This window comes from Alosa pseudoharengus, unplaced genomic scaffold (assembly GCF_046254945.1).
Source record: "Alosa pseudoharengus isolate Yale_2024_CS ecotype anadromous, Long Island Sound unplaced genomic scaffold, YU_APseudo_1.1 YU_APseudo_1.1_scf_13, whole genome shotgun sequence".
Classification (NCBI taxonomy): Eukaryota; Metazoa; Chordata; class Actinopteri; order Clupeiformes; family Clupeidae; genus Alosa; species Alosa pseudoharengus.
In genome coordinates this window covers 38,983,859-39,010,933 of record NW_027468598.1, presented here as the reverse complement: position 1 = coordinate 39,010,933, position 27,075 = coordinate 38,983,859, and the positions used below count along the sequence as shown (strand labels likewise).

Below are 27,075 nucleotides of genomic sequence, written 5' to 3'. Positions count from 1 at the left end.
ACACACACTGCCTAGGCTAGCCACTACAGACTACACACACTGCCTAGGCTAGCCACTACACACTACACACACACACTGCCTAGGCTAGCCACTACACACTACACACACTGCCTAGGCTAGCCACTATACACTACACACACACACTGCCTAGGCTAGCCACTACACACTACACACACACACTGCCCAGATAGCAAGCATACGTTGGCACAACGTTGGCACAACGGCATATCATCCGTTGGCATGACGTTGTTTACTGACGTTGTGCCAACTTCATTTTGTCCGGTGGGGTAACGTTGTTTTGACGTTGGCACGGAGAAAATCGTCGTGCGTCACAATAGGCCTACAAAAATCCGTTTATTGCAAAACGTTGGCTTATAACCAATTGCCAACATTTTGTTTTTATTTTCCATTGCTAGTCCATACCGTGAAAATGAATGAACATTATACTTTTATTATCATGAGCAATGACTTGTTCTGCAGTAGCCTACAAGCCTATATGGAAATGATTGCTTCCGCAATTGCGCATCATGCCTAACAGCTGTTCTAAAACCAGTGGCCTCTCGGGGCTTGTTGCTTAATTCAAGACAGGCAGGCAATATGTTATAAATGTTAATATTATTTATAATATTTATTGACAATAACAAAAATAACAAAGAAATAAATTAATAAAAAATGTTTAAAAAAAACACCAACAAGGAATTGGGGGGTGGGCTGCTCCGGTTCCTCCAGATCATGGAACTATTCTGGAAAAACAAAAGAGTTTGCTCATCGATCCATTTATCAAAACAATGCAAAGTATGTGGGGTTTGCCATATGTGCTACTTACTCGGAGTCAGAATCGCTGGAATCCGAATCACTGAATTCCAATTGACGCAGACGCTGGCGCTGAGTAGCTGTGGAGAAAAGGAGACAACCATCAGTGACAGATTGCCCATTTAGGAGGTTATCACTGAAACTAGGCCTAGGAGGTAAGAATGTTTTTTTTTAATTATTTTTTAAAAAATGTTTACTGTCCCCATCTATTATATGAAAATGCGCTTAACGTTGTAACGATCTGAATTGCGTTGTATTGAGGCATGCTAGGCTATATTTTTAGTTGAAAATGCATCTCCATTTGCAAATAGCATTTTCATATTGCAATCAATCGTGAAATGCACAGCATGCACAGGCCTACTAAAGCCACGCGACAAAATGTTACCTGAGAATGAATGCACGTGATGTTTGCATGAACCACGCGACATTAGGTCAGTTTGGCCTAGGATTAGCCATAGCTAGGGCACTGGACACTTGGTGACTGTTTGACATGTGATAAGGTAAGATTTTTAATTATTGTCTTAAAATAAGGTTAGAAGACTAAGCTAAACTTGGTTACTTTTGTGTGAAGAAATGAAGAGTTTGGTTCCAAAACGCTATCTCCTTTTTTTAAAACATTCAGGTTATTTAATGTGTATTGTGTTGTTTTGATTGAGTAAAGATATATAAAATAACAACACCCAGTTACAGTTCAACTGAAATTATTTGGAAAACAAAATGTAAAAAAAAATATTTATGAAAATTCATTAAAATGGTGGCGTTTTGAAACTCTTCAAATGTAGCACATAGCTCGACATATTTTGTAGCCTATGCTACTTTGGAATAATTAAAATACATAGATATTTATGTTTTTGGTATAATACAGAAATATAAGCAACTGTTGTTGAAAGTCCCGAGTACCGCCATGTATAGGCTAATAGAAAATCGGAGAGATTTCTATTTTGGGTAGGACTTTTTGCCTCAGTATTTTCTGTCAGTCTAAAGCACAACTGATATTGCCATCTATGTACTGTAGGTAGCCTGCTTTGTTTAAAGATCGTTGTCTTTCAAAGAAATGTAGCTGGGCTTTGGATGATATAAAATCACGGTGTCTCTGCAACAAATGCGCATTAAGATTAAACGAGGTTGCATTTTTTGGTAATTGGTGGAGTAGCCTAGGCTAGGAACACGAAAATCAGTGGGGCTGTTAAAGCGTAACTGGCCAGAATGCATCCTAGGGTGTTTTTGTGAATGTACCCTAGTCAAACTTTAGTTTAAAAGCATAATTATAGCCTACGTCCGAAGCGCCACTTTTAGCTTGTCGTCGTTTTCGGGTCAAATGGCTTTTTTAATGGAAATCGTAGGGGCACTACTATTTTGATACATGATGGCATCAAAATAGCTATTTTTAAAACACCAAGAAGGCTCGACACAACATGAAACTTTGATCGAAGTCATCTGTGTCTCTACACATGAACTTGAGCATTGTTTGTGTACACAGAGTTTACTAAAAGAAAGGTTTTTAAAAACTTAGTTTTTCTGCTCGCCGCCATCATGCCAGCCAAGGAGTGAGTTGTCCAAAACCTTTCTTTTTAGTAAACTGTGTACACGAACAATGTTCTCAATGCTCGAGTTCATGTGTAGAGACACTGATGATTCTAAATAGCTATTTTGACGCCATCATATATCGAAATAGTAGTGCCCATGAATAATACTTATCATAAATGCTCAAACATTGCTTCCTAGATAATGTGAATTCCAAGCTACAAAACTGAAGTAATTCTAAGGACTGACAATTATATGAATGTGATAAAGACAGGATTTGAACAGAAATATTTTACAGGCTTTTGGTTTTGGGACCCATTCTTGATTAAGACAATGTTTTAACAAAATATGAGATGGTGCAGCAAGAACCTTAGATGATTTAACCTGGAATGACCCATTGCATATACTTAAATGTCTGCCACTATGTCTTTGGATTTCCCTCTTCTTATTCAGGTCTGTAACATACCGATTACAGGGCTCTGCGGTTCTTCAGCTCTCCTCTTCCTTCCTCCACTGCGGTCACTGCTATACTTAAGCCAGTTCTTAATGTGGCTGTCGCACTCGCTGGCAGTGATATTTTGCGCTGCCGCAGCACCTGAACAGGTAACAGTTCTTGATCATTGAAAATACAATGCACTATTTCCAGGAGAATCAAAAAGTGTCTATTAAGCACACTGTATTTAATTTTTCTTTTACAATGACAGCAATGCAGTGGCATTCAGACACCTCTTATAGCTGCAGTGATTTTTAAAGCTGCAAAAGCCTTCTTTTGGCCTCCTCGGCCAAGCCAATTGTATTGGGTTGCCAGTGTGTCTGTGATGAGGTGACGCATTATTCTCCTGACCGCGTCCCCAGCATTCATCCCACCAAGTGCTGTAAGGTGTGTTGTCTACAGATAAGAACAGAAATGTACAGATGTATATAGATTTTATACAGTTAAGAACAAAATTATTCATACCCCTGGCAAATATTAATTTAATGTTGATTTTCTCTCGACCAATATGTTTGTTCTGACTGAAAATGAAACTGCCACATGTCAAAAGGTTGCTTGACAATGTGGTAGAAACATGGAAATAGAAGCATTTTCATCTTTTTTTTTACATATGTATGAATTTTGTGTCCAAAATTATTCATACCTTTTTTTAGATAATGACTGGAAAGCCTTGTTTGGCTGTATGTTTTGGATCATTGTGTGGTTTAATGGCCCGATGCCGCCTATTGGGACGGGTTTCTCGGCAGACTGCCTGATTTTTTTTCCTCCAAAAATCTTACTGTAGCCCCTTGTTTTAGTGTTACCATTTACTTTGAGAAGGTCACCAGGTCCCATTGTCTGGAAAAAAACACCCCAAGCTAATACATTTCTATAATAGCTATTCTGCACTGTGGATATGGTGTTTTGATGGTTGACATTTGCAGCACATCCCAAAATGGACCACTTGGTCATCATGGATGCTGATCATGGATCACTCTTCTTAAAATGCACAACTCTGCTTAACCTTTTATAAGGACACACCTGAACAAAGAATATAGCTTTTGCTTGATTTTTAAATGGTTATGAACTAGGTTTCCAGACTAGATCTCCCTGAAATAAGATCTAGGTGGGCGGGGCTAGGCTAGCTGTCTAGAATCATTGTGAAGACATTGAGAGGCTTGGTATGTATTATGAGAACCATTTTGAGAGCTGTGATGACAAATAAACATGCTTCCAGTGATTATTTAAAAAGGGTATGAATAATTTTGGACATGCCATTTTTCATAAAAATGTTCAAAAAATATGAAAACTGATTCTACCACATTATCTTACAACATTTAGCCATGTAGAAGTGTCATTTTCAAACATATTGGTCAAGAGAAAATTAACATTAAATCAATATTTGCCAGGGGTATGAATACTTTTGTTCTTAACTGTATAGAATGTGTACTGTTGACAAAACATAATGCAGTTGGTTCCAAAGTATTCAACCAACGTGAAATTTTTCACCATGTTGTGGTCATCAATGTAGTCAAATACATACCATAGCTTTCTCCTGTGCTTTCTCTAATAACACATTCTCCACTCTCCTCAGATGTTCTTGTGTCTGAATTGGGAATGTGAATTCCTCTGGTAGAGAGGGCGCTGCTTGTGCTGGCTGCTTCTTAGCCAGGGCCTGGAGAAGGAGGGTGTTCTGGCGCACTTGCGCCTTTATCTCCTCCAAGGCCCTGAAAATTAGCTGGTCACGCTCTATAGGTAAGAAAGGTTTAATAGAAAAACAGAAACATTTCACATTGCTTTAGAAAGTGTTGTGACTTAAATGATTATGTTACACAAATGATATCATCAGTCATGTTGCAGACCAGCAAAATGTTTTGTACCGAATGTGTTTGTCACAGGCTGTGAGTAGGAGGTAGTGGGAGCACTCAAGACCGATGAAAACACCGGTGGTGGCTGGAGTACAGGCTGGAGTACAGGTAGCTGTTTGGAGGAGCCTGGTTTCGCAGGTGGTTTCACTGGTTGTTTCGCTGGTTGTTTTGCTGGTTGCTGGTTGGCGATGGAATGGCGTGGCTGAGGTAGAGCTTCAAACTGCTCCACCACTTTGGCAGAGGGCCTGCAGTATGACAACAGGACAACACCACAGGTATTAAAACATCAGTGAATCTTAGACTTTTGTTAATTTGTGTACTGTACGGTTCTTACATTCTAGGCCTTCTGAAACTTTCATCCTCAGAAGTGAGGGAGTCTTTCTTGGTGGCCCTCACCAGTTTCTTCCTGGCCGCTTCATAAGAATCTGTATTTGAGGGAAACATTTGTTAAACAAGGAACCATATTGCAGCATGTATAGAAATGAAATGAAGTTGCATTATGATGAATCATGTTATCTCTCTCTCTCTCTCTCTCTCTCTCTCTTTCTTTCTCTCTGTGTTTGTTTACAGGAGGGTCTCACCATATTTCTTCAGTACCCTGACAAAGAACTCCCCCCATGTCTCATCAGGATCCTCCTGATTCTGGACAGCCACCTTACCCCGTTGCATACTTTTGTATGGTGGCCAGAACGACACTTTTTGGTCGACACTCAGCCAGCTTGTGGGCACCACTTCAACCTCATTCTTTTCCGTAAATAGTACAATTGCGAACATGATCTGTAAACTGAAATGATGAACAGATGAACTTAGCTTTAACTAACTAACTTATTTATTTATTTATTTATTTATTTATTTATTACTAACTAACTAACTTATTTATTCATTTATTTATTTATTACTAACTAAATTATTTATTTATTTATTTATTTATTACTAACTAACTCATTTATTTATTTATTTATTTATTTATTATGTATGGTTCAGTCGGTATATTGCAAAGCCATGTTTGACAGGCATTGCAACCATTTTGGCATCAATGGTTTTCTCTGACAAAGCCACCACCTCTACAGACAGTCCTTGAACAAAAGCAATATTCAAATTGAGGGAGTCAACTGGGGATGTGAAAAACGACTGTCTGTTTAAAAATTTCCGTCCCAAAAACTGTGTGCAGCCATCAGCATTGAACATTTTTTCAATTCTGAATATGCTGTGCCCACTCAAAACTATGTTGTTAGGCGCATGGACTGATAAAAAGAATTTGGGACAGGTGTAGTGAGAGAGTAGACTGTGCAACACTGGACTGACATTGACTGACTGACTGACACTGCTGTTTAGTTTTTGTTCAGCGATGCGTTTTACAATTTGCTGCAAAGGTTGGTTTGGCTTTCTGATCTTTCTTTTCAGTTGATGCAGAAAGTTTTCGAAAGGAAAGGCAGAAATTCTCTGCAAGGGGCCAAATTTTCTGACATCGTCTGCCAGGTGGATTAAGCTATGGACATTGTACACAATGAAATCGCCATAAATCACAGAGAAGTTTTGGACAAAGACTCTGATCACCTTCTCGGCGTAATCACAGTATGTTTTTGACAGCTGTGGGCTGCATAGAATGGTTATGCCCACATGCAGAAGGAGGAAGTGATCGTACATAACATCAGGCAGTTCGTTTTTGAGAGCAATGGGACCCGTATACAAAAGAAATGTCCGAAATTCAGTTGCTTTCCAACGGTCCACCTCTGTTAGGGATCTCCCTCTTCTATTGAACTCTTTTGGCAAGCTTTTTCCAAGTTCCACTATTTTTTGTGATATTGATGTTATTGTTCGGTTGCCAATTCTTGTGGGTAGTGGGCCTCGCATCCACAACCAAATGAGCTTTCTCACTACTCCCAAACACACTAAGTGCATGTAATCGAGCACAAATTGGGAGACCATGCCAATGTTGATGTCAGTGAGGGGACTTTCACCATCCTTGTGGTGATCACTTTGTAATTTGGCCATAAAGCTCTCGTCTGTACGTGGTGCCGCCATTGTCTCAGGGAAGTTTAATCTGTTATTGCACCAAACACCCTCCTGAACACACCTCTCGCAGCCGTAATACGAATTATGATATTTTATGTTTTTGAGGAATGCTCTTGCTGGTGCATCGCATACAAAGGCCGAAATGATTATTTTGTGATTTTGTTGGTACATAACACCACTTGAGGAGATGACTGACATCTCCTCCACAAAATCGGAGAGATACTCTGCCAAATTTGATGGTTTTTTAAACCCAGAGTATAATGCCACAACGAAGGGAATTTGGTCTGGGTCTTCTTCAATTAATGCCAATATTGGCCAGAATTGGTTATTGCTACTTTTAAAAAGTGGCATGCCATCAATATTGATTTGCAGGTGGAGTGTTTGAGCGATTGTTAGGGTGGGACTGTCCTGCATCCTCACCAATACACCTTTAGCTAATCCAAAATAGTGCATGGAGCCCCCTGCTTTTTCTTCCACCTCTATGCTTTTAGGAGTTGACAAAAGTGTCCGACCATCTTTTGGGAGATCTGCATCGGGCAGGTGTTTGTTAAGGACAGCAAGAAGACTTGAAAGATGGCTGATTGGTGTGTTTGTTTCCACTGCCCACGCCTTTAAATCGTCACGTAATTTACTGTTGTCATATTCCTCATCAGGACTGTCAATGTCAATGTCAAAGTCCTCGTCTTGCATACAGTAATCGATATTTTGGATTTCCTCCAGACCACAGGTGGCGCTTATGTCCTCTAAACTAGAGCTAGTACTAACGTTACACCAGTCTCCTCCATCACAGCTGTCTAACGTTTCCGTCCCTGACATGTAGGAGTCGGAGCCATGGTCGGAGCAGTCGGAGTCGTGAGTAACGCTAACTTTTTCCACATTAAGTGATTGTAGCATAGAGACAATGGCCTCTGTATTTTTTTTTGTATGCCGTCTTAAAGACCTTTTTGATAGCAATTTGTTGCTCTCTGCCATTATTGTGACAGACAATAGCGTAAAGTTTACTAGATAACTGTTAGCATCAAGCAAGCTATAGCAGCTAGCGATATAGCTAACGTTAACGTAACCGTTTTCAGCTAACTTTAGCGAGCGAATCCGACTAACGCTAATTTACACAGTTATCGTTCTTGGTTTATGGTGTTGCGGTCTTGAAAGTGACCTTATAACCACTACTTTACCTGAATGTTGACCAAAACACCACAGTGTCTAATGTTAGACCAAAGTCTGTCGTTGGCGATCCCAGGTGAATTGAAAATCAGTTGATTTCAGTTAACTTTTATTCATACGCGCGCAGGTGTGTGTGTTACATCATAAGCACGAGAGCAACCTATATGTTCTATATTGTTGATGAACACAGTGGACCTTTTAACCTGTAATGTGTAGTGTAGCCTACAGTTTTTTTCTCCTACTCTCTCTGTGTGTGTGTGTGTGTGTGTGTGTGTGCTTTCAGACTCTGGAAAAATGTACTTATGAGGGCTTTATTTCCTTGAAGGTAACTATATTACACCCCCAGACACACACACATCAGTAGTCCTATGAGCTATGAGATGTCAGATTGTGTGTGTTGACACTGGAGGCACACTCACCTGTCTTATGTTCTTCAATGGAGGCTGAGGATGATGAAGACACTGTCTGTATGCTTGGAGTTGTGAGGGGAATTCTTGTAAACATGCACTACCAAAGTTTTAGCCTGATGAGCCAGACCTCACATCTTGATGTAGGACCATTCGCAGTGCTCAGTCCAAGGGGCGGGATAAACGGTTGTCTTTCAAATTCCCTCTGCACGCAATAGGATAGTGCTACAACCATGCATTTTCCCACCAGCGGAGCTAGTTGTTCAAACTTTTGCCAATTTAAACAAAGCTTAACTCGTGTCACGCTGTTCGCCAGCAGCAGCATCCATCTTCTTTGTTTTCAAGTAGCAGGGAATTCACGCAGAACAGTCGCAACTATGCCATCATTATGTTAAGTCCGCTTACTGATTCTATACACGATGTGATTGGCCTGACTGAAGTTGAATTTTTCCAACTCGCAAGCCAACGGAGAGTTGCTAGACTACCCTGGCAGCAAATTACATCACCTTGGCCGCTAGGGTGCGTCTAGATTTCTAGGCTACCAAAGTTTGGGATCACTTAGAAATTTCCATTCCACTCCATTATAGACAAAATACCAGCTGAGATCAATTACATTGTTTTTTTGTTTTTTTAATCAGTGCAACAGTTTTCAGGTTACACAGTATGCGCTTACATAATTGCAAAAGTGTTCTCTACTATTGTAGAAAGAAATGTCTTATCTCTAATGCAATATTTACATTGCCCATTATCAGCAACCATTCATCCAATGTTCCAAAGGCACATTCTGTTTACTAATATATAATTTCTCTGTTTCAGTAGCATCTGTTTCCTGTTACCAGCGTAACACAACACAGACTGTTTTTCTGCCGTGTATTCAGGGCACAGGCAGCTAGCGGATAGTGAGGCGATGTTTTAGCTTAGAAACTGCGTGACATGTCAACAACGTTTGTATTTACTTGTCACAGCCTGGCATACTGTGTTCATTATTCCATACATCTGATGTGTAGGCTAACTGCTGAACTATGAGGTCCGACAAGGGACCAGGGCTATAGGCTACAGTCAGGGCTACCCTGCTGAAAAAAAACAGCCTGACCAGCTTAAGGTGGTTTGCTGGTTGACCAGCTTGTTTGACCACCCTATGATGGTTGACCTGCTAGACCAGCAAAACTCATGCGACAACATAGCTTCGGCTGGTTTACCCAGCTTGCGATGGTAATTCAGCTGGTTTTGCTTGTCGTATCATCTCAAGTCATTTTAGCTGGTGTTGCCGGTCTACATTGCTGATTTATCTGGCCATGCCAGGTTATGTTGGTCATTCTAGTAAACCAGTATGACCGCCTTACACACACAGTATGCACTTACATAATTGCAAAACTGTTCTCTACTGTTGTAGAAAGAAATGGCTTATTTTTAATGCAATATCTACATTGCCCATTATCAGCAACCATTTATCCAATGTTCTAAAAGCACACTCTGTTTACTAATCTAATATCATTTCTCTGTTTCAGAAGCATCCATTTCCTGTTGTTACCAGCACCATGCCATGTATGTCGCTCTGCATTATCCACATGTACACTGACCAATCACTGACTTGTTTCTTGCTGGGCATTTTTTATAACAGTGATAAACATTAAAAACATGAAAAGCATGAATATTTCTTTCAAACAACACAACTTGTGGTGAAGTCAGAGTATGCTTCCAATCAATCATTACACAACAGTGAAAAAAGTTCAAAATATAGTTTTCAATATAGATCGACAGATAGATACTTTATTGATCCCCAAGGGGAAATTCAATTCAATAAGAACCTAGACAAGATAAATTCATATATTGAAATTGGTCAATTGTTATTTCCATTGAATATTTTTATTTAAGTACACCAAGTAAGTACAGAAACCACTGTAAATGTGCCTTTGGCCTATTTGATCCATGCTTGCAAATACACACACCTTCAGCTGTGTTGCTGTGTGTGTGTGTTAGAGGGTGATTGACTAAATAGCACCACTGTACATTGTAAAATGAGTGTGACAAACATGTAATGCAACTTTTTTGTTTGTTTTTAAAATCCATGCTATCTATTTCTCTGTCTAATGTATATTTTTTTGTTTCTATCTGGTCCATTCAGGTGCTCTCTGCAGCTCAGAATGAGATTGGCTGGGACTTAATGGCACGCTACTGGGAAAGTGATTACTCACTCATGAGTGAAATAGTGATCTCGTATACTGTGAAATGCCAGTATTAAATAAATGATGGGCTTGTAAACATTGGGTTTGTGTCATGGTTTTCAGCAACAAACATACTTTACATGAAACTGTAAGATGACATTCACTTAAATTGTGAGTTATTAGGGGGAAGGCTGAAATCATTTGACAAATTAACTTTGTCTAATACAAAGATTTACTTGTTTGTATTAGGTGTAATTGCAGTGGCACATTATGATACACATTTAAATAATGCCCAGTCAGACATAAGGAATTTTCTATCAGAAAAACTTTATTGGACCATGGCAGTCATATTTTATGGTGAGGTCACGGGCAACTCCAACTGAAATATCTGATGTTACATGATTAGTGCTTGGATCTCATCTAGCCTATAACCAGAAAGTTGGACATCAGTTCCACCATGAATAGCCTAACTGCTTAACAGTTATACCCATTAGAGTGGAACTTCTAATGGGTGAGCTATAGTATACTTTTTGTTGGAGTTGCGATAGCTTGACCTATTTGGGAAATGCACTCTTTTTCAGTGACTTCTGTGGGTATACTTAGTTACTTATTGGTCATAGGAATAAGTTGGCTACTGCTTTTCTTGATTGCATGTGGGAAAACAAATATCCTAGTCTTACAAACAGAAGCAGGTATGTATAATCTACACACCTATGGCTGAAAAAGTTAAGGTTCATTTAGCAAATGTTATTTTGTAGTATTAAAAAAGATTGTTTTATAATTTATCACGTAATTAGCACGTTTAAGATAATCACTGCAGTTGCAAACAGCCGGTCGGTGGACTGCCGTTGGCGTGACTGTGTTTCAACGTTGTAAATCCTCTTGTTTTAAGAGGCCTTTAAGAGGTCTTACAAACTTCTAAAATTATCTCACAAATGCAATAAATAATAATAATAAATAATAAAACCCGAAATCTTGCGTTGTTGACATTCGCTGCAGTTGCAGCCAGTCGGTGGACTGCCGTTGGCGTGACTGTGTTTCAACGTTGTAGATCCTCTAAATATTTTTGTTTGACGCAGCTTGTCGCAGAACAATCCAACATTCTATAAACCAACATTCTATATACAATTGCTTGAGGCGCTGCGGTTGTTGTGACATTGTTTCAACGTTGAAATTCCACCTCCGACACTGCCAACCAATGGCAACGTTGTGACAACGTGTGCTTGCTATCTGGGTGCCTAGGCTAGCCACTACACACACTGCCTAGGCTAGCCACTACACACTACACACACTGCCTAGGCTAGCCACTACACACTACACACTACACACACTGCCTAGGCTAGGCCATCACCAGGTGCTGGAGAGATGCGCGTACACATCAAACCATGGAACGAACACAAGTTTACCCGACTGCTGTTTCCGCTGTTCATTCTCCTAAAGTTTCTTCTCCCGTTTCTCATGCCCTGAATGGTCATTCGGTTTCAAGTTCATCTTCTTAACTCATTGAATGCCAAGCTGTTTTCGGAAGCTTTGTCCTAGAGTGCCAGCAATCTAGACCATTGTTGATGTTTTTGTACAGCCACAGCATATTCTGTGTTATAGCTACGATGGCTCGTTTGAAAGGTGAGTCTTTAAGCTCTCAGTGGGTGCAAACCGTGTATTTCTACACGCCTCTGTTCCTGAGACATCCCAAGCTAAACAGTGGCTAGTTTTCATCAAAATCCCTGTTTTCTTTTCTACAAATGGAGATATTGCGTCATTTATGACCTGAGAAGTGTTGCCTGCAAAGTTTCAAAGGCTAGCCACTACACACTACACAGACTGCCAAGGCTAGCCACTACACACACACACTGCCTAGGCTAGCCACTACCCACTACACACACACACTGCCTAGGCTAGCCACTACACACTGCCTAGGCTAGCCACTACACACTACACACACACACACTGCCTAGGCTAGCCACTACACACTACACACACACACACTGCCTAGGCTAGCCACTACACACTACACACACACACTGCAGTTTCTGAGAAGAGATCTAACGAGACCTGCCACCTAGTGATAAACCCACGAAAATAAATGACCTGATTTTGACCTGGCGTGCATGTCACTGATAGGCTAATCAGTGACTGATTCGAAACAAAGTGGCAACCATCAAAAGCCGAGTTAAGATCAAACGTCTAGATAAAATGTCCAGATCTTGCGTTTTCATGAGTTTTCGATCGTCATATATTTCATTTCCATTTATCACAGAGTTCCCAAAATCACATATAAGGTTAGAGTGTCTAGTTTCGTAATTAAAAAAAAAAAGTGTGTATAGGGAGAACCAGCCCTGCATACACACACACACTTTCTCATTCTTTCTCTCTCACACACACACCTACACGCACACAGTTTCTTTCTCACACACACCTACATACACACCACACACTTTCTTTCTCTCTCTGTCTCTCTCACACACGCACACACACACACAGACTTTCTTTCTCTCACACATACACACACAAACACATTTCTTTCTCTCACACACACACACACAGATTTTCTTTCTCTCTCTCTCTCTCACACACACACACACACAGACAGACTTTCTCTCTCTCACACACACACACACACACACCTTTGGCAGGGTACCCGGGTGTGAGGGGGTCTCCGGCTCCGTTGAGGTTGAGCACGTTGCCGCGTTGGGCGCCCCCTCCTGGCAGGTTCCAGCCCTGTGGGTACACCGCCACCCCAGGAGCCACATAGTCCGCAGGGTCTGAGAACAGGATGAGGCCCGCCACGCCCGCTAGCATGGCGTTCTTAACCTACACACACACACACACACACACAACACAACACAACACACACACACACACACACACACACAACACAACACACACACACACACAGAGGGTCTGAGAACAGGATGAGGCCCGCCGCGCCCGCTAGCATGGCGTTCTTAACCTACACACACACACACACAACACAACACACACACACAACACACACACACAACATACACACAACACACACACAACACAACACACACACACAACACACACACACAACACACACAACATACACACAACACACAACACACAGACACACACAACACACACACAGAGGGTCTGAGAACAGGATGAGGCCCGCCGCGCCCGCTAGCATGGCGTTCTTAACCTACACACACACACACACACACACAACACACACACACACACACACACACACACAACACACACACACACACACACCACACACACACACACACACCACACACACACACACACACAACACACACACACACACACAACACACACACACACACACACACACACACAACATACACACATGCAACACACACACACACACACTTACACTAGGGCTGGGACAACGCGTCGACGTAATCGATGACGTCGACGCAAAAAATACGTCGACGCAAAATATGAGAGTCAAGCATAACATGTGCTGCTAAATATTTTTCATTTTACACCTTCAGTGTTTTCCATACGTTGACTAATCTGTGGCTGGGCACCACGAAATCAAAACCGGCCACCACACATTGAGGTTATGTTATAGTCCTACTATTTAAATTAAAGATAAGATAATTTCATTGAGCTGCACTTTTTACTCACACAGCCTTTCCTCGCCCCGCCCGCTCTCTCTCGTAACGAGCCCGCTGCTCCTCCTCTGCATTTAACAAATTATTCACGATTGTTGAAGGATTGTTGTTGCCACATAGAAGCACTGCATAGAACACAGTGGGCTAAATTGCTATTAAATCCGCTTAGCATCGTGACCATGCTGCGCAAATTTGTTCAAAACTGCTCTGCTAAGGTCTTATCACAACATAGTACATTGAGGAGACTAAACTAAGTTAAGTTACAGTATGCAATCAAGCAGTATTTCAAAGTTAACGTTAGAATACTTTTTGGATGTCAAGTTTAGCATGCTTACTTGCAGCTGCTTGTATTCGTTACTCAGGCTCATTTTATTGACTCTGAATGTTTGCAAAATCCCGATGTAAATGGAAGTGTAAAGTGTTTTCCAAGACTCAAAAGTGCTTGTCCAAAGGAGAAGTACGAAACGTTATTTGAACTAACTACGTTATGAATTGCATCCACACATCAGCAGCCTTTTAACTGTGTTAATGTTAATTGCAAGGATTCCCACACAAACGTCTTAAAATGACAGGCACTCAATTAGACATACTGAACTTTATTGAATGCTACCTCTAAGAATGCATTACTTTGCACTTGTATAGTCTTTTACTTTGGAATCTTAAGAGCAATAAACATATATTGCAATGTTAAAAAATTCATATATAAATAAATATATGTAAATAAACATGTATAAGTTGCTATTAGTGAATTAATTGGGAGATAATCGATAATCGAATCGAAATCGAATCGGACTGAAAAAATGAATCGTTAGATTAATCGATGCATCGAAAAAATAATCGCTAGATTAATCGTTTAAAAAATAATCATTTATCCCAGCCCTAACTTACACACACGCTTACACACACACACACACACCCTCACTTACACATACGTACACACACGCTTACACACACACACACACGCACACCCTCACTTACACATACTTACACACACGCTTACACACACACACACACACAAACACTAACACACACGCTACACACACACACTTACGTACACCCACACTGATGTGTCTCAGCAGTCGCTGTTGTCCAAAACGTTTTACAGCAATCGATGAACATAAACATTAAAATGAATTCGTGCCACAGCCTCATCAAGGGCGCGTTCATTAAAATGAACTGTTCATAGCAAATTAAAATAGATATATTATTAATATTATTTTATATATATTAAAGGGAAACTTGGCAGGATTAGCTATATTTCACCCTCTGCTGGAGAAGTTGTGCATTACGCTATTTCAAACTGGAAAAAGGTAACGATAAAGCACATGGATTTGTTTACAAGCTAGCGAACGGTTAGCATAAGTTCGGAAGAACAATGTGGATGTTACAAGGTAAGAAACACGATTTAAAACGAGTTTCTTGTTTCTCACTTCTCTTTCCGGAACGGTAGTCTCAATGTTGCAAGGTTGGTTTTCCGCCTGGGGACGTTAGGGGTAGCGGGGAAAGTCACCATTTTCACCGGAACAGGTCATTTAACCATCCAGATGATTTCTAAACGGTTTTACTACGTTGAAATAGTTGCCAAGTTCCCCTTTAAATATATTATTAATTATTATTATTATTAATAGACTAAATAGAATGTACAGACTAAGAACAATAATCATTAACAAACTGTGACTCTGTGGGGAACACACACACACATACACACCTTGTTTCCTCTGAAGATTTTTCCGTAGCGTGCGATGGCAATCTTGCCACTGCAGTTGATGCCCATGTCCCTCTCGAGCTGAAGGAAGTCTTCTGTCCTCCCATAGTTCACATAAACCAGCTCACCCTGCACACACACACACACACGTCATCAGTATTCCCATAATTCACACTCTAGCTTTCCCTGTAGTCCAGTCCAGTCCAGTGTTGCTGGCGCTGTCAATATTTGACTGACAGCAGGGAAATCCAACTACAGTCAAGTGCGTAATGTAAACCGCCTGTTGTGACGACGCTGTGCCCCTTCAGGCCTTCTCCTGTCAGTGCACGGGCAGGGCAGGGCAGGCTGGGGCAGGAGAGGGCAGGGCAGGAGAGAGCAGGAGAGAGCAGGAGAGGGCAGGGCAGGAGAGGGCAGGGCAGGGCAGGAGAGGGCAGGGCAGGAGAGGGAAGGGCAGAGCAGGGCCTGGTTGGGCTGATACCCTTATTGATTGATAATATATATGTTTGCATTAACAACGGCAGGTATGATGGGTGTGTGGGCTGTGTTGGGGTAGATTAGTGGAGCTCTCCCTACACCCGTCTGGACACAAATGCGCACACACACACACTCACACACACTGTACACACACACACACCACACACACACAGTACACACATACCTCTGGTTGTCCTTGAGCAGAGAAGGCGTTGTACGGTGGGACAATGTCAGAGATGTTCTCATACCCCTCTGGCACAGGCTCTGACAGAGATGTGTTGAAGATCTACACACACACACACGTGTATATATATATACATACAAACACACACACACATATACACACACACACAGCAGAAAAACAAAACATGTGTATGTGTAAATGTGTGTGTATGTGCATGTGTGTGTGTGTGTGTGTGTGAGTGTGTGTGTGTGCGCGCACCTCTTGTCTGTGTGTGTCGAGGATGGAGATGTAGTTTGGTCTGCTCTGGTTGGGATAAGACAACAGGACGTCATAGGACACAATCTCCACCCCATCCAAGCCAAACTCCGCCCAGTCGTCACGGATACGCTCCGCCAGACGGAGGTTCTGCACCGTCCCCGCCAGGTGAGGTAGTCGAGAGAAGTCTCTACACACACACACATTAACACTTACACATATATACACACACGAGGTAGTCGAGAGAAGTCTCTACACACACACACACACACATATATACACACACACACACACACACACGAGGTAGTCGAGAGAAGTCTCTACACACACACACACACACACATTAACACACACACACACACACACACATTAAAACTTACACATATATACACACACATGAGGTAGTCGAGAGAAGTCTCTCTACACACACACACACACATTAAAACTTACACATATATACACACACGAGGTAGTCGAGAGAAGTCTCTACACACACACACACACACATACATACACACACACACATACATACATACACACACACACACACACACACATTAACACTTACACATATATACACACACATGAGGTAGTCGAGAGAAGTCTCTACACACACACACACACACATTAAAACTTACACATATATACACACACATGAGGTAGTCGAGAGAAGTCTCTACACACACACACACACACACACACACACACACACACACATACACACACACACACACACATTAACACTTACACATATATACACACACATGAGGTAGTCAACACAACCCAACACACCCCACACTACTAACAACCCAACACACCCCACACTACTAACAACCCAACACACCCCACACTAATAACAACCCAACACACCCCACACTAACAACCCAACACACCCCAAACTACTAACAACCCAACACACCCCACACTACTAACAACCCAACACACCCCACACTACTAACAACCCAACACACCCCACACTACTAACAACCCAACACACCCCACACGCACCTCCTCCCTATTTAAACCCCAGTCTCCTCTTAGTCTGTCTGGCCTCGTCTGAGATGACAGGAAGGAACCCTGAAGTGTTCGCGCCACGGCCTGATCAAGGGCGTGGGAAGGGGGGTGCTGAGAATGCTGAGGGTGCTGCAGCACCCCCTACTGGCAGGAGCTGGATTTTTACATAATATTATATATATTTTTAAATAATTACTAATTCGCTGTCTGACAATATTTATATTTTTTTATGTGAAATGATGAGTCAAATAGCAAAAAAGGGTTATGGATAGGTTCGAATATAGGCTACTAAAAATTAACAGTTATAGAGATCAACATGAACGTGAGTCAGTGACGTGAGTCACGTCCGAGCGAGCAGGCTGAGGCTTGTTGACTGGAACGTTAGTTGTAGAAAAGAATATGTCGCAGAAAAGGATACACAATTTTTTCATCCGCCATAGTAATGTGGCAAAAATTAGCAAGATTTCATCTGATGCACTTGATGTTTCCTCATCCACCTCCGAGGCAAACTCTGTTGGGGCAGCTGAAGAGCCAGAGTCTGACTCTGAAATAACGTTAGCAAGCAACTCGGCTAACGTTAGCAGCACCATCATAGCATCTAGCACTAACGTTAGTGTTGCATAGTGAAATGTGTAGGCCTAGTAAGAGGGCTGTTTTCCCCTAGGAACCTTATTTGTGTGTATTGCTTCCCCTAGGAACCTTATTTGTGTGTATTGTTTCCACCAGGAACCTTATTTGTGTGTATTGTTTCCCCTAGGAACCTTATTTGTGTGTATTGGTTCCCCTAGGAACCTTATTTGTGTGTATTGTTTCCACCAGGGTTTTAATGTGGGAACACGTGTTCTTCATGTGTATCATGTTTGGCTGCAGTTAAGTGAAGTCCAGTAAAAGTGCCTAAACTGTTTTCCTTGTCTGTGCGTGGTTTCACTAAAAGTTACACCACTCGGTTACTACACTGGCGACGAGGATTAAAACCGAGGATAACGGCGTTGGAGTTGCTGTGTACAGTTGAAATAGCCTACAAATTACGGCGCAGTTAGTTAAGCTATTAGTAAGTTATCATGACTACTGTTGGCTCGCTCAGTGAATACGTGGAGACAGACGGTGACTGGGTGGAATATGTTGAGAGACTGGAGCACTTTTTCGTGGCAAATTACATTACAGATGAGTCAAAACGACTCTCTGTCCTCCTCAGTGCCTGCGGGGCCAAGACGTACAAGCTGATACGCAACCTGGCTACACCGCGGAAACCAGGAGAATTAAGCTTCCAGGACCTGGTCACGTTAGTGAAAAATCATCACAACCCCAAGCCATCTGTTATTGTTCAACGCTTCAAATTCCATACTCATTCACGTAAGCAAGGAGTGACAGTGGCCGCATTTGTGGCGGAGTTGAGACAATTATCAGAACACTGTGAGTTTGGTGCAGTTCTAGAAGATATGTTGCGCGACAGGCTGGTCTGCGGAATTAATGAGGATAGCATACAGCGTCGGTTGCTGAGTGAAGCCAAGCTAACCTTCAAAAAAGCGCTAGAGATCTCTCAAGCTATGGAAACGGCAGCAATGAACACTAAGGACATTCAACAAGCACACGGGGCTGCGCAACCAGATGCCGTTCGTCACGTGTCCAAGGACAAGAAAGGCAAACTCCAAAAGTCAGTGGAGTGTTACCGGTGTGGGGGGGCACACTTTGCAAATGACTGTGGATTCAAGGACTCTGTTTGCCATATTGCCAAAATGTGCAGGGGAACAAAAAACAAACAAAAGAAGGACTGGGGAACACCAAAGCCCAACAGGAGCGCACATCACCTGCAGGGTGACGAGCCTGAGGAAGAGGAGGAGTGTTCTTATGACATGTTCAACCTCCATGTCATCAGCCAGTCCAGGGCTGAGCCCATCTATGTAGCACTGAAGGTAAATGGCACTGAGCTGGAAATGGAAGTGGACACTGGGGCCTCAGTTTCAGTGATAAGTCAATCCTCATATCACAACTTGTGGAGGGCAACTGAGGCACCTGCACTCAAAAAGACTAATATCAGACTGAGGACGTTTACGGGTGAGTGCATTCCCCTTCTTGGGGCTATAGATGTGGACATAGATTATGAAGGACAGAAGGCATCGGTGACGCTGCTGGTGGTCCAGGGGGAGGGGCCTAGTTTACTGGGTCGTGATCTCTTACAGAAAATTCGCCTGCGTTGGGGGGAAATCTGGGGCGAAATCAAGAACATGACCGTAGCACAAGACATAATAGCCAAATATCCAGATGTTTTTAGGGATGAGCTTGGCACCCTCCGGGGCACCACAGTGAAATTGTGTGTGGACCCCAAAGCTCAGCCGCGCTTTTTCAAACCACGCCCGGTGCCATATGCTATGAGAGTTAAGGTAGAAGCAGAGTTAGAGAGGCTGCAGCAGGCAGGTGTGATTGAGCCTGTTGAATTTTCCAACTGGGCAGCGCCAATTGTGCCAGTGCTGAAGGAAGACGGCGGACTGCGAATATGTGGAGACTACAAACTGACCATTAATCAGGCCTCCCAACTTGACACCTACCCCCTACCTCGAGTGGAGGATCTGTTTGCCATGTTAGCAGGTGGAAAAACATTCACAAAGCTGGACATGAGTCATGCGTACCAGCAGCTACTGCTAGATGAAGAGTCTAAACAATATGTGACTATTAACACACATAAAGGGCTATTCAAATACAATCGTCTGGTTTTCGGCGTTGCGTCCAGTCCAGCTATCTTCCAACGCACTATGGACAATCTGCTTCAAAACATTCCCTGCGTTGCAGTGTACCTGGACGATATTTTAGTCACAGGTAGAACAGAAGTGGAACATTTACAAAATCTTGACCAGGTGCTAAAGAGAATGTCAGATGCTGGACTGCGCCTGAAGAACAGTAAGTGTGTTTTCCAAGCTCCAAGTGTCACATACCTGGGCCATCGGATTTCGGCTCAAGGTCTGTCTCCAGTGGAAGAGAAGGTGAGGGCGATAAAGGAGGCACCTAGTCCAAAGACTGTACCAGAGCTCAGGTCATTCCTGGGCTTAGTGAACTATTATGGGAAGTTCTTACCTGATCTCTCCACTGTACTTGCCCCTCTATATCATCTGCTGCACAAAGACAGTCCATGGAAATGGCAGCAGGCGCAGGAGGAGGCGTTTCGGCATGTTAAAAGACTTTTACATTCAGAACGACTGCTGGTGCACTTTGACCCAGACAGGGATGTTATCCTGTCTTGTGACGCGTCCCCTTATGGCGTGGGGGCGGTCCTTTCACACCGGATGGAGGATGGAACTGAAAAGCCCATCAGCTATGTGTCACGTACTCTCACTGCGGCAGAAAAAGGGTACTCCCAATTAGAAAAGGAAGGACTAGCTGTAGTTTTTGCTGTGAAACGTTTCCACCTGTATGGTCGCCCTTTTACCGTTTTCACAGACCACAAGCCATTAATGGGTCTGTTTGGTGAGACAAAAGGCATTCCGCCCATGGCATCCGCAAGAATCCAGCGCTGGGCGTTAACCCTGTCAGCGTATCAGTACCACATAGTGTATAGAGCAGGCAGTGAAAATGCAAATGCAGACGCTTTTAGCCGCCTGCCTCTCCCTGAAACACCTGGCCGCACTGTTTTTCCCCCAGAGACAGTCTGTCCATCAGAAAAACTATCTAACGCTCCAGTGACAGCAAAACAGATCAAAACATGGACTGATAGAGACCCAGTGTTATCGCAAGTTAGAAGATGGGTGATGCAGGGCTGGCCTGTAGCTGTACAGCAGGACAAATTCCAGCCTTATGCCAAGCGCCAGCTAGAGCTGAGTGTTCTTGACGGCTGTATCCTTTGGGGCTCCAGAGTGATCGTTCCTTCCCCAGGGCAGGCGCAGGTGATGGAGGCACTGCATGATGCCAACCCAGGGATATCCCGGATGAAGAGCCTTGCCAGGTCATTCGTGTGGTGGCCTGGGATGGATGGAGCTTTAGAAGAGAAGGTCAGGGCATGTTCGCAATGTCAAGGTAACCGGAAGATGCCAGTGACTGCGCCGCTTCACCCATGGCAGTGGCCAGGCCGTGCATGGTCCAGGCTCCACCTTGCAGGTCATTTCACTAAAAGTTACACCACTCGGTTACTACAGTTAGCGTTATAGAAGGATTCGAAAAGCCCCGTCAGCCAAGCGACTTCAGTTATCCTGGAAGGAGGTTCGGGACAGAAACTTTTGAACGGTCTTTTCAGCCAGGCTGGTACTCAAAGTGGCAATGGCTACATTATGTGTCGGATAAGGACTATGTGCTACATTATGTGTCGGATAAGGACTATGTGCTGCGTTTTGTGTGCTGCAAAGCTAAAGAGAAGGGGTTCCGTCATGCCGAGGGAAAGAGTTCTTTTACCAGTGGAGGATTTGCCAACTGGCGCAAAGCTACAAGCAAATTTTCCAACCATGACTGCTCTGACCTTCACCTGGAGTCGGTGAGAATGCTGGCATCTCTCAACCAAAAACCTATATCAGCAATGATATCTGAAAATGTAGGAAATGAACAGAAAGTTGCAAGGACTGTACTGGAGCTGCTGTTCAGATCTATTAGGCTCGTGAAGGAGTTCATTGCGGGGGCATAACCATCGGGATGGCGTTCTCTGGCAAATGATGTTGGACCGAACATACGACAAGCCCAAAGTACGTGAGTTGCTACAGCAAAAAGACAACTGGATGTCAGACACAATCCAGAATAAAATTTTGGAGATTCTGGCACATGCTGTGCAGACACACATTGTATCAGAGACAAGAGGAAGCTCTTTCTTTGGACTTACGGCCCATGGAACCACCAGAAGTGCATATGAACAGTTTTCATGCAGTTCACAATACGTAGGGAAAGATCTGTCTGTTGCTAATGTTTTTCTTGGATTCTATAATGCGCCGGATACCACTGCAGACACACTCTTCTCTTGTATCCGGTACTTTTTCATACGGCTTAACTTGCCCATGGATCGTCTTCAAGGCTTTTGCTTTGACGGCGCCAGCAATATGTCTGACCGTTTTGCGGGTGTCCAGGCAAAACTAAAAGAACAATGTCCTGGTGCACTGTACGTTCACTGTACCAACCATGCATTGGATTTAATATTGCAAGAGGCTGCAAGGGAGGTACAACTAGTCGCTGACACGCTCACATTTGTTCAGAACCTTTCTGTGACAATAGGAGAATCAGCCAAGCACAAGGCAATCTTTCAGTCATGTTTTGGAGGTGATGACGTCTGCAACCTGCTGTCACTGTGCCCAACAAGGTGGGTGTTACGAACCCTAAATTTCTCGATTTACTTTGGGGGTAATTTTTGGCGCACCCTGCTGGCCATTTTGTGTTTTGTCTTGTTCAGTGTCTCTGCCTTCACCCAGGTGCCTGATTAATTAACCTGTGATGCGGTACACCTGGCCTGCTCCAATTAACCCTGACATGATTAATTAACCTGTGATGCGGTACACCTGGCCTGCTCCAATTAACCCTGACATGATTAATTAACCTGTGATGCGGTACACCTGGCCTGCTCCAATTAACCCTGCCATGATCAATTAACCTGTGATGCGGTACACCTGGCCTGCTCCAATTAACCCTGACATGATTAATTAACCTGTGATGCGGTACACCTGGCCTGCTCCAATTAACCCTGGCATGATTAATTAACCTGTGATGCGGTACACCTGGCCTGCTCCAATTAACCCTGACATGATTAATTAACCTGTGATGCGGTACACCTGGCCTGCTCCAATTAACCCTGGCATGCTTCTATAAGAGCCGTACCTCTGCAGTCCAGGGGAGAGCACATGCAGAGGAGCGTTCTCTGAGAACCACAGCGCTTTCGTCTTACGCTTTTGTACATTTTGGACTCATGCGTCCTTCTCAGCGAAAAGATAGTGGAACTCGAAGCCAGAATAGCGACCCTCCATCAGATTGAGAAGGATGAACAGTTCCTCGACACCATTCTCTCCATAAATAATGTTACCTCTCTTACACACACTAATGCCAGATGCCCTGATTTCACTCTGTCCTCCAATACTTTAACCATGCCATGCACTAAATGCAACTTCTGTCCCTGTTGCCTCTCCCCGGCCTCTGCCGAGAACCAAGCCTGCTCTGCTGGCCAGCTCCACTCCACACCAGCCTGAGCCATGGCGTAGAGAAGCAAGCATCACAAGCACGGCAGACGGTCTGGACGGCACTCAGGCCCAGCCCAACCTATACGACTGGAAAACCGCTACGCCATTCTGACCGAGGATGAAGAGCCCCTCCTGCCCCGAGACAACCATCCTGGTCCCTCCTCGGCGCCCCCCGACCCCCACCTCCCCGGACCTCATCAACCTCCACCCTGGTCATTGGCAGTTCCATGGTTAGAGACCTCTGCATTCCCCCATCGTGTAGCGGTCCCTCCAAGGTCTACTGCTTCCCTGGTGCCAAGGTCCTTGACATACAGCAGAAACTCCCAAGCATCCTGGCCTGCCACACCAAGGTCAACAACATCATCGTACACGTGGGCACAAACGACATCAGAGATAAGCAGTCAGTAGCACTGCAGGAAAACTACAGAACTCTCATCACCACCCTGATGGGCACAGAAAAACACTTTGTCATCTCTGGGCCTCTCCCTACCTACAGAAAAGGTGCTGAGAGATGGTCCAGACTGTTCGATCTCCACACCTGGCTCAAACGCTACTGCGCTTCCCTAAGCATCCCCTATGTCAACAACTGGGGCTTGTTCTGGGAGAGGCCCAGTATGCTGAAGCGTGATGGTCTCCACCCAAACCAACATGGAGCCAGGCTACTCTCTGACAACATAGCGTCCACACTGAGGCATTGACATTCTGTAGAAAATATTACAGATTCATGCCCCCCAGGTATTGATTCGAATGGCATTATACATGTGGATGGGTCTGAGAATGTTTTCTGCAGGGTAACATACAATACTACTACTACTACTACCAATAAACAGCCCCCCAAAATTAACCCTTAGAACCCTAAGCTGTTTTTAGGGCATTTTCACTACCTTTATTCATAAGGATTTATTCTGGTCATTGTAAGTGCCACACACATATATTATATATTGTTTTTTTCAGGAGAGTCTAGGCTATTCTGATCTGCCATCATTTCATGTATTAATACTAGCATTGATTTTTAAAGAATTAAAATATAAAAAGTGTATTATAAAAATTCTTATATTTCAACATGTATCTCACCACAGCAAGCTCACAGCTCTACATGCATTTCATGTGTGTGTAGGGCAGACTATCCTGAATCGGGCAATATAATTGCCATGTTGGAGGGATACTCTGGGGCTGAGCAATTTACAGAAATATTTGCTGTGTGATTTACGGAAATAAATGCCATTTTTTTATTTAGTGATGAAAAATGACCTTTCTGCGCTCCATATCGGTGACACGAACTGATCTGACCTGACTTGACCCGAGGTTGCGTGTTAGCCTGCGTGCCTGTGTGTATGCAGTCATAATAATTCTCAACTTTTTACTGCATTGCCATGAACAAAGTAAAGGCAAAAAAGGTGTTTATTTGTTGAACAAATTGGGATGCAATGTGAGCCTTGAATTGGATGCCATGCAGGAATTTGCTAGGATCTCAAAACCGGAATATGAACATGTTTTGCCATAGAGAAACACATGATCGCATTGGATTATAAACATGCTTTGCCACAAGAACAGACAAAAACGTGGGGTAAGTCCAGCTATATGAAGTTATTATTTTGCTGTCACTTCGTCTGTTTTATAACCCAGAAGGATGTACTTGGTATCAAATGATAGCTCTGAGTCTCCTCTTTCATCTGACATGCGTGGCATATCTATGCGATCACGGGTCCGCGAGTAATTCAAACGAGAGTAATGAGTGTGCATTTGTGTACATGACGTTATTATTTTGCAGTCACTTCGTCTGGTTTTATAAGCCAGAAGGATCGATAAACATGGTACCAATGGATAGCCCTGTGCCCCCTCTTTCATCTGATATGCTTGCCATATCGATGCGATCACGGGTTTGCGAGTTATTCAAACTAGAGTAATGTGTGTGCAGGTGAACGCAGAGAAGTATAGACTGTAAATATGATGCAATTTGATTTAATTTCATGATTTTTTTTATTTTCATACTTGATCGTACAGACAAGTGTGCAGTCTCGTTGGAAAGCCCCACTTCTGCTCTGTCGTGCATTAAAGATTTCATCTCGCTGCGATGAACAGTTTCGGAGCAATGTAACAGAGAAGAAAGGGTGTGTTTTTTGACGCACTTTGCGTCAATCGGGTTCTAAGGGTTAAGGTCCTTTAGCACTATTACTCAATCTGAGCTTGGTAAAATTATAACTCAAACCGGCTCCTCAACATGTGTTTTAGATCCAATCCCTACTAGATTCCTCAAAAAAGTATATGATAGCTTAGCTCCCTTTATTCTCAAGGTAATAAATACCTCATTAGAAACAGGTATATTTCCAACTGCTTTTAAAACCGCTGTTGAGAAACCTTTACTTAAAAAGTCAAATCTTGACCATACCAATCTGAGCAACTACAGGCCTATATCAAATCTACCGTTCCTGAGAAAAGTACTTGAAAAAGTTGTTTGTAATCAGTTAAATACCTTCCTCAACGAAAACAGTATCCTTGAAAAATTCCAATCAGGTTTTAGATCAAATCACAGCACAGAAACGGCTCTAGTAAAAATAGTCAATGATCTCAGACTGGCTACTGACTCAAACAAAGTCTCAATCCTTATTCTTCTGGATTTGAGTGCGGCATTTGACACCATTGATCATAGCATCCTAATTCACCGCCTTGCGAAGTGGGTGGGTCTCTCTGATAATGCTCTAAACTGGTTTCAAACCTACATTACTGGCAGAGATTTTTATATCAGTCTAGGAGATCATGTATCTGAAAAACATGACTTGCCTTTTGGTGTGGCCCAGGGGAGCTGCCTTGGTCCCCTGCTATTTTCCCTATATATGCTTCCATTGGGAAACGTCATAAGTCAGCATAATGTAAACTTCCATAGCTACGCAGATGATACCCAATTGTATATTTCTGTGGAGCCAACTAACCCAGATGGCCTTTGCTCCCTCACTGCATGCCTAACCTCCATTAATCAGTGGATGAGCAAAAATTTTCTGAAACTAAATGATGACAAAACAGAGGTACTTTTGGTGGGACCAAAACTAAAGCGAGATATTGTTCTTAGTAATCTGGGGAACTTGGCACACCAGGTCAAACCAAAAGTAACAAGCCTCGGTGTCATCTTAGATGCAGAGTTAAGTTTTAAGCCCCATATCAGTAAAGTTACTCAAACAGCCTATTTCCACTTGAGAAACATTGCCAAAGTGCGGCCCTTTTTAGCTCAACAAGATGCAGAAAAACTAATTCACGCCTTTATCACTAGCAGGTTAGAC

The 27,075-nt window shown here is 43.0% G+C and overlaps 1 protein-coding gene across 1 annotated transcript in view; it reads right to left on the bottom strand.

Moving 5' to 3' along the window:
- naalad2 (N-acetylated alpha-linked acidic dipeptidase 2) overlaps nucleotides 1–27,075 on the bottom strand; it is a 113,538-nt gene that overhangs the window by 67,882 nt on the left and 18,581 nt on the right. Inside the window, exons 3-6 of the mRNA XM_076281664.1 lie at nucleotides 16,656–16,842; nucleotides 16,398–16,499; nucleotides 15,743–15,868; nucleotides 13,054–13,240 (exon numbers count right to left, since the gene is read on the bottom strand). Of these exons, the coding sequence (XP_076137779.1) occupies nucleotides 13,054–13,240; nucleotides 15,743–15,868; nucleotides 16,398–16,499; nucleotides 16,656–16,842 (602 nt within the window). The remainder of the gene's footprint in view (nucleotides 1–13,053; nucleotides 13,241–15,742; nucleotides 15,869–16,397; nucleotides 16,500–16,655; nucleotides 16,843–27,075) is intronic.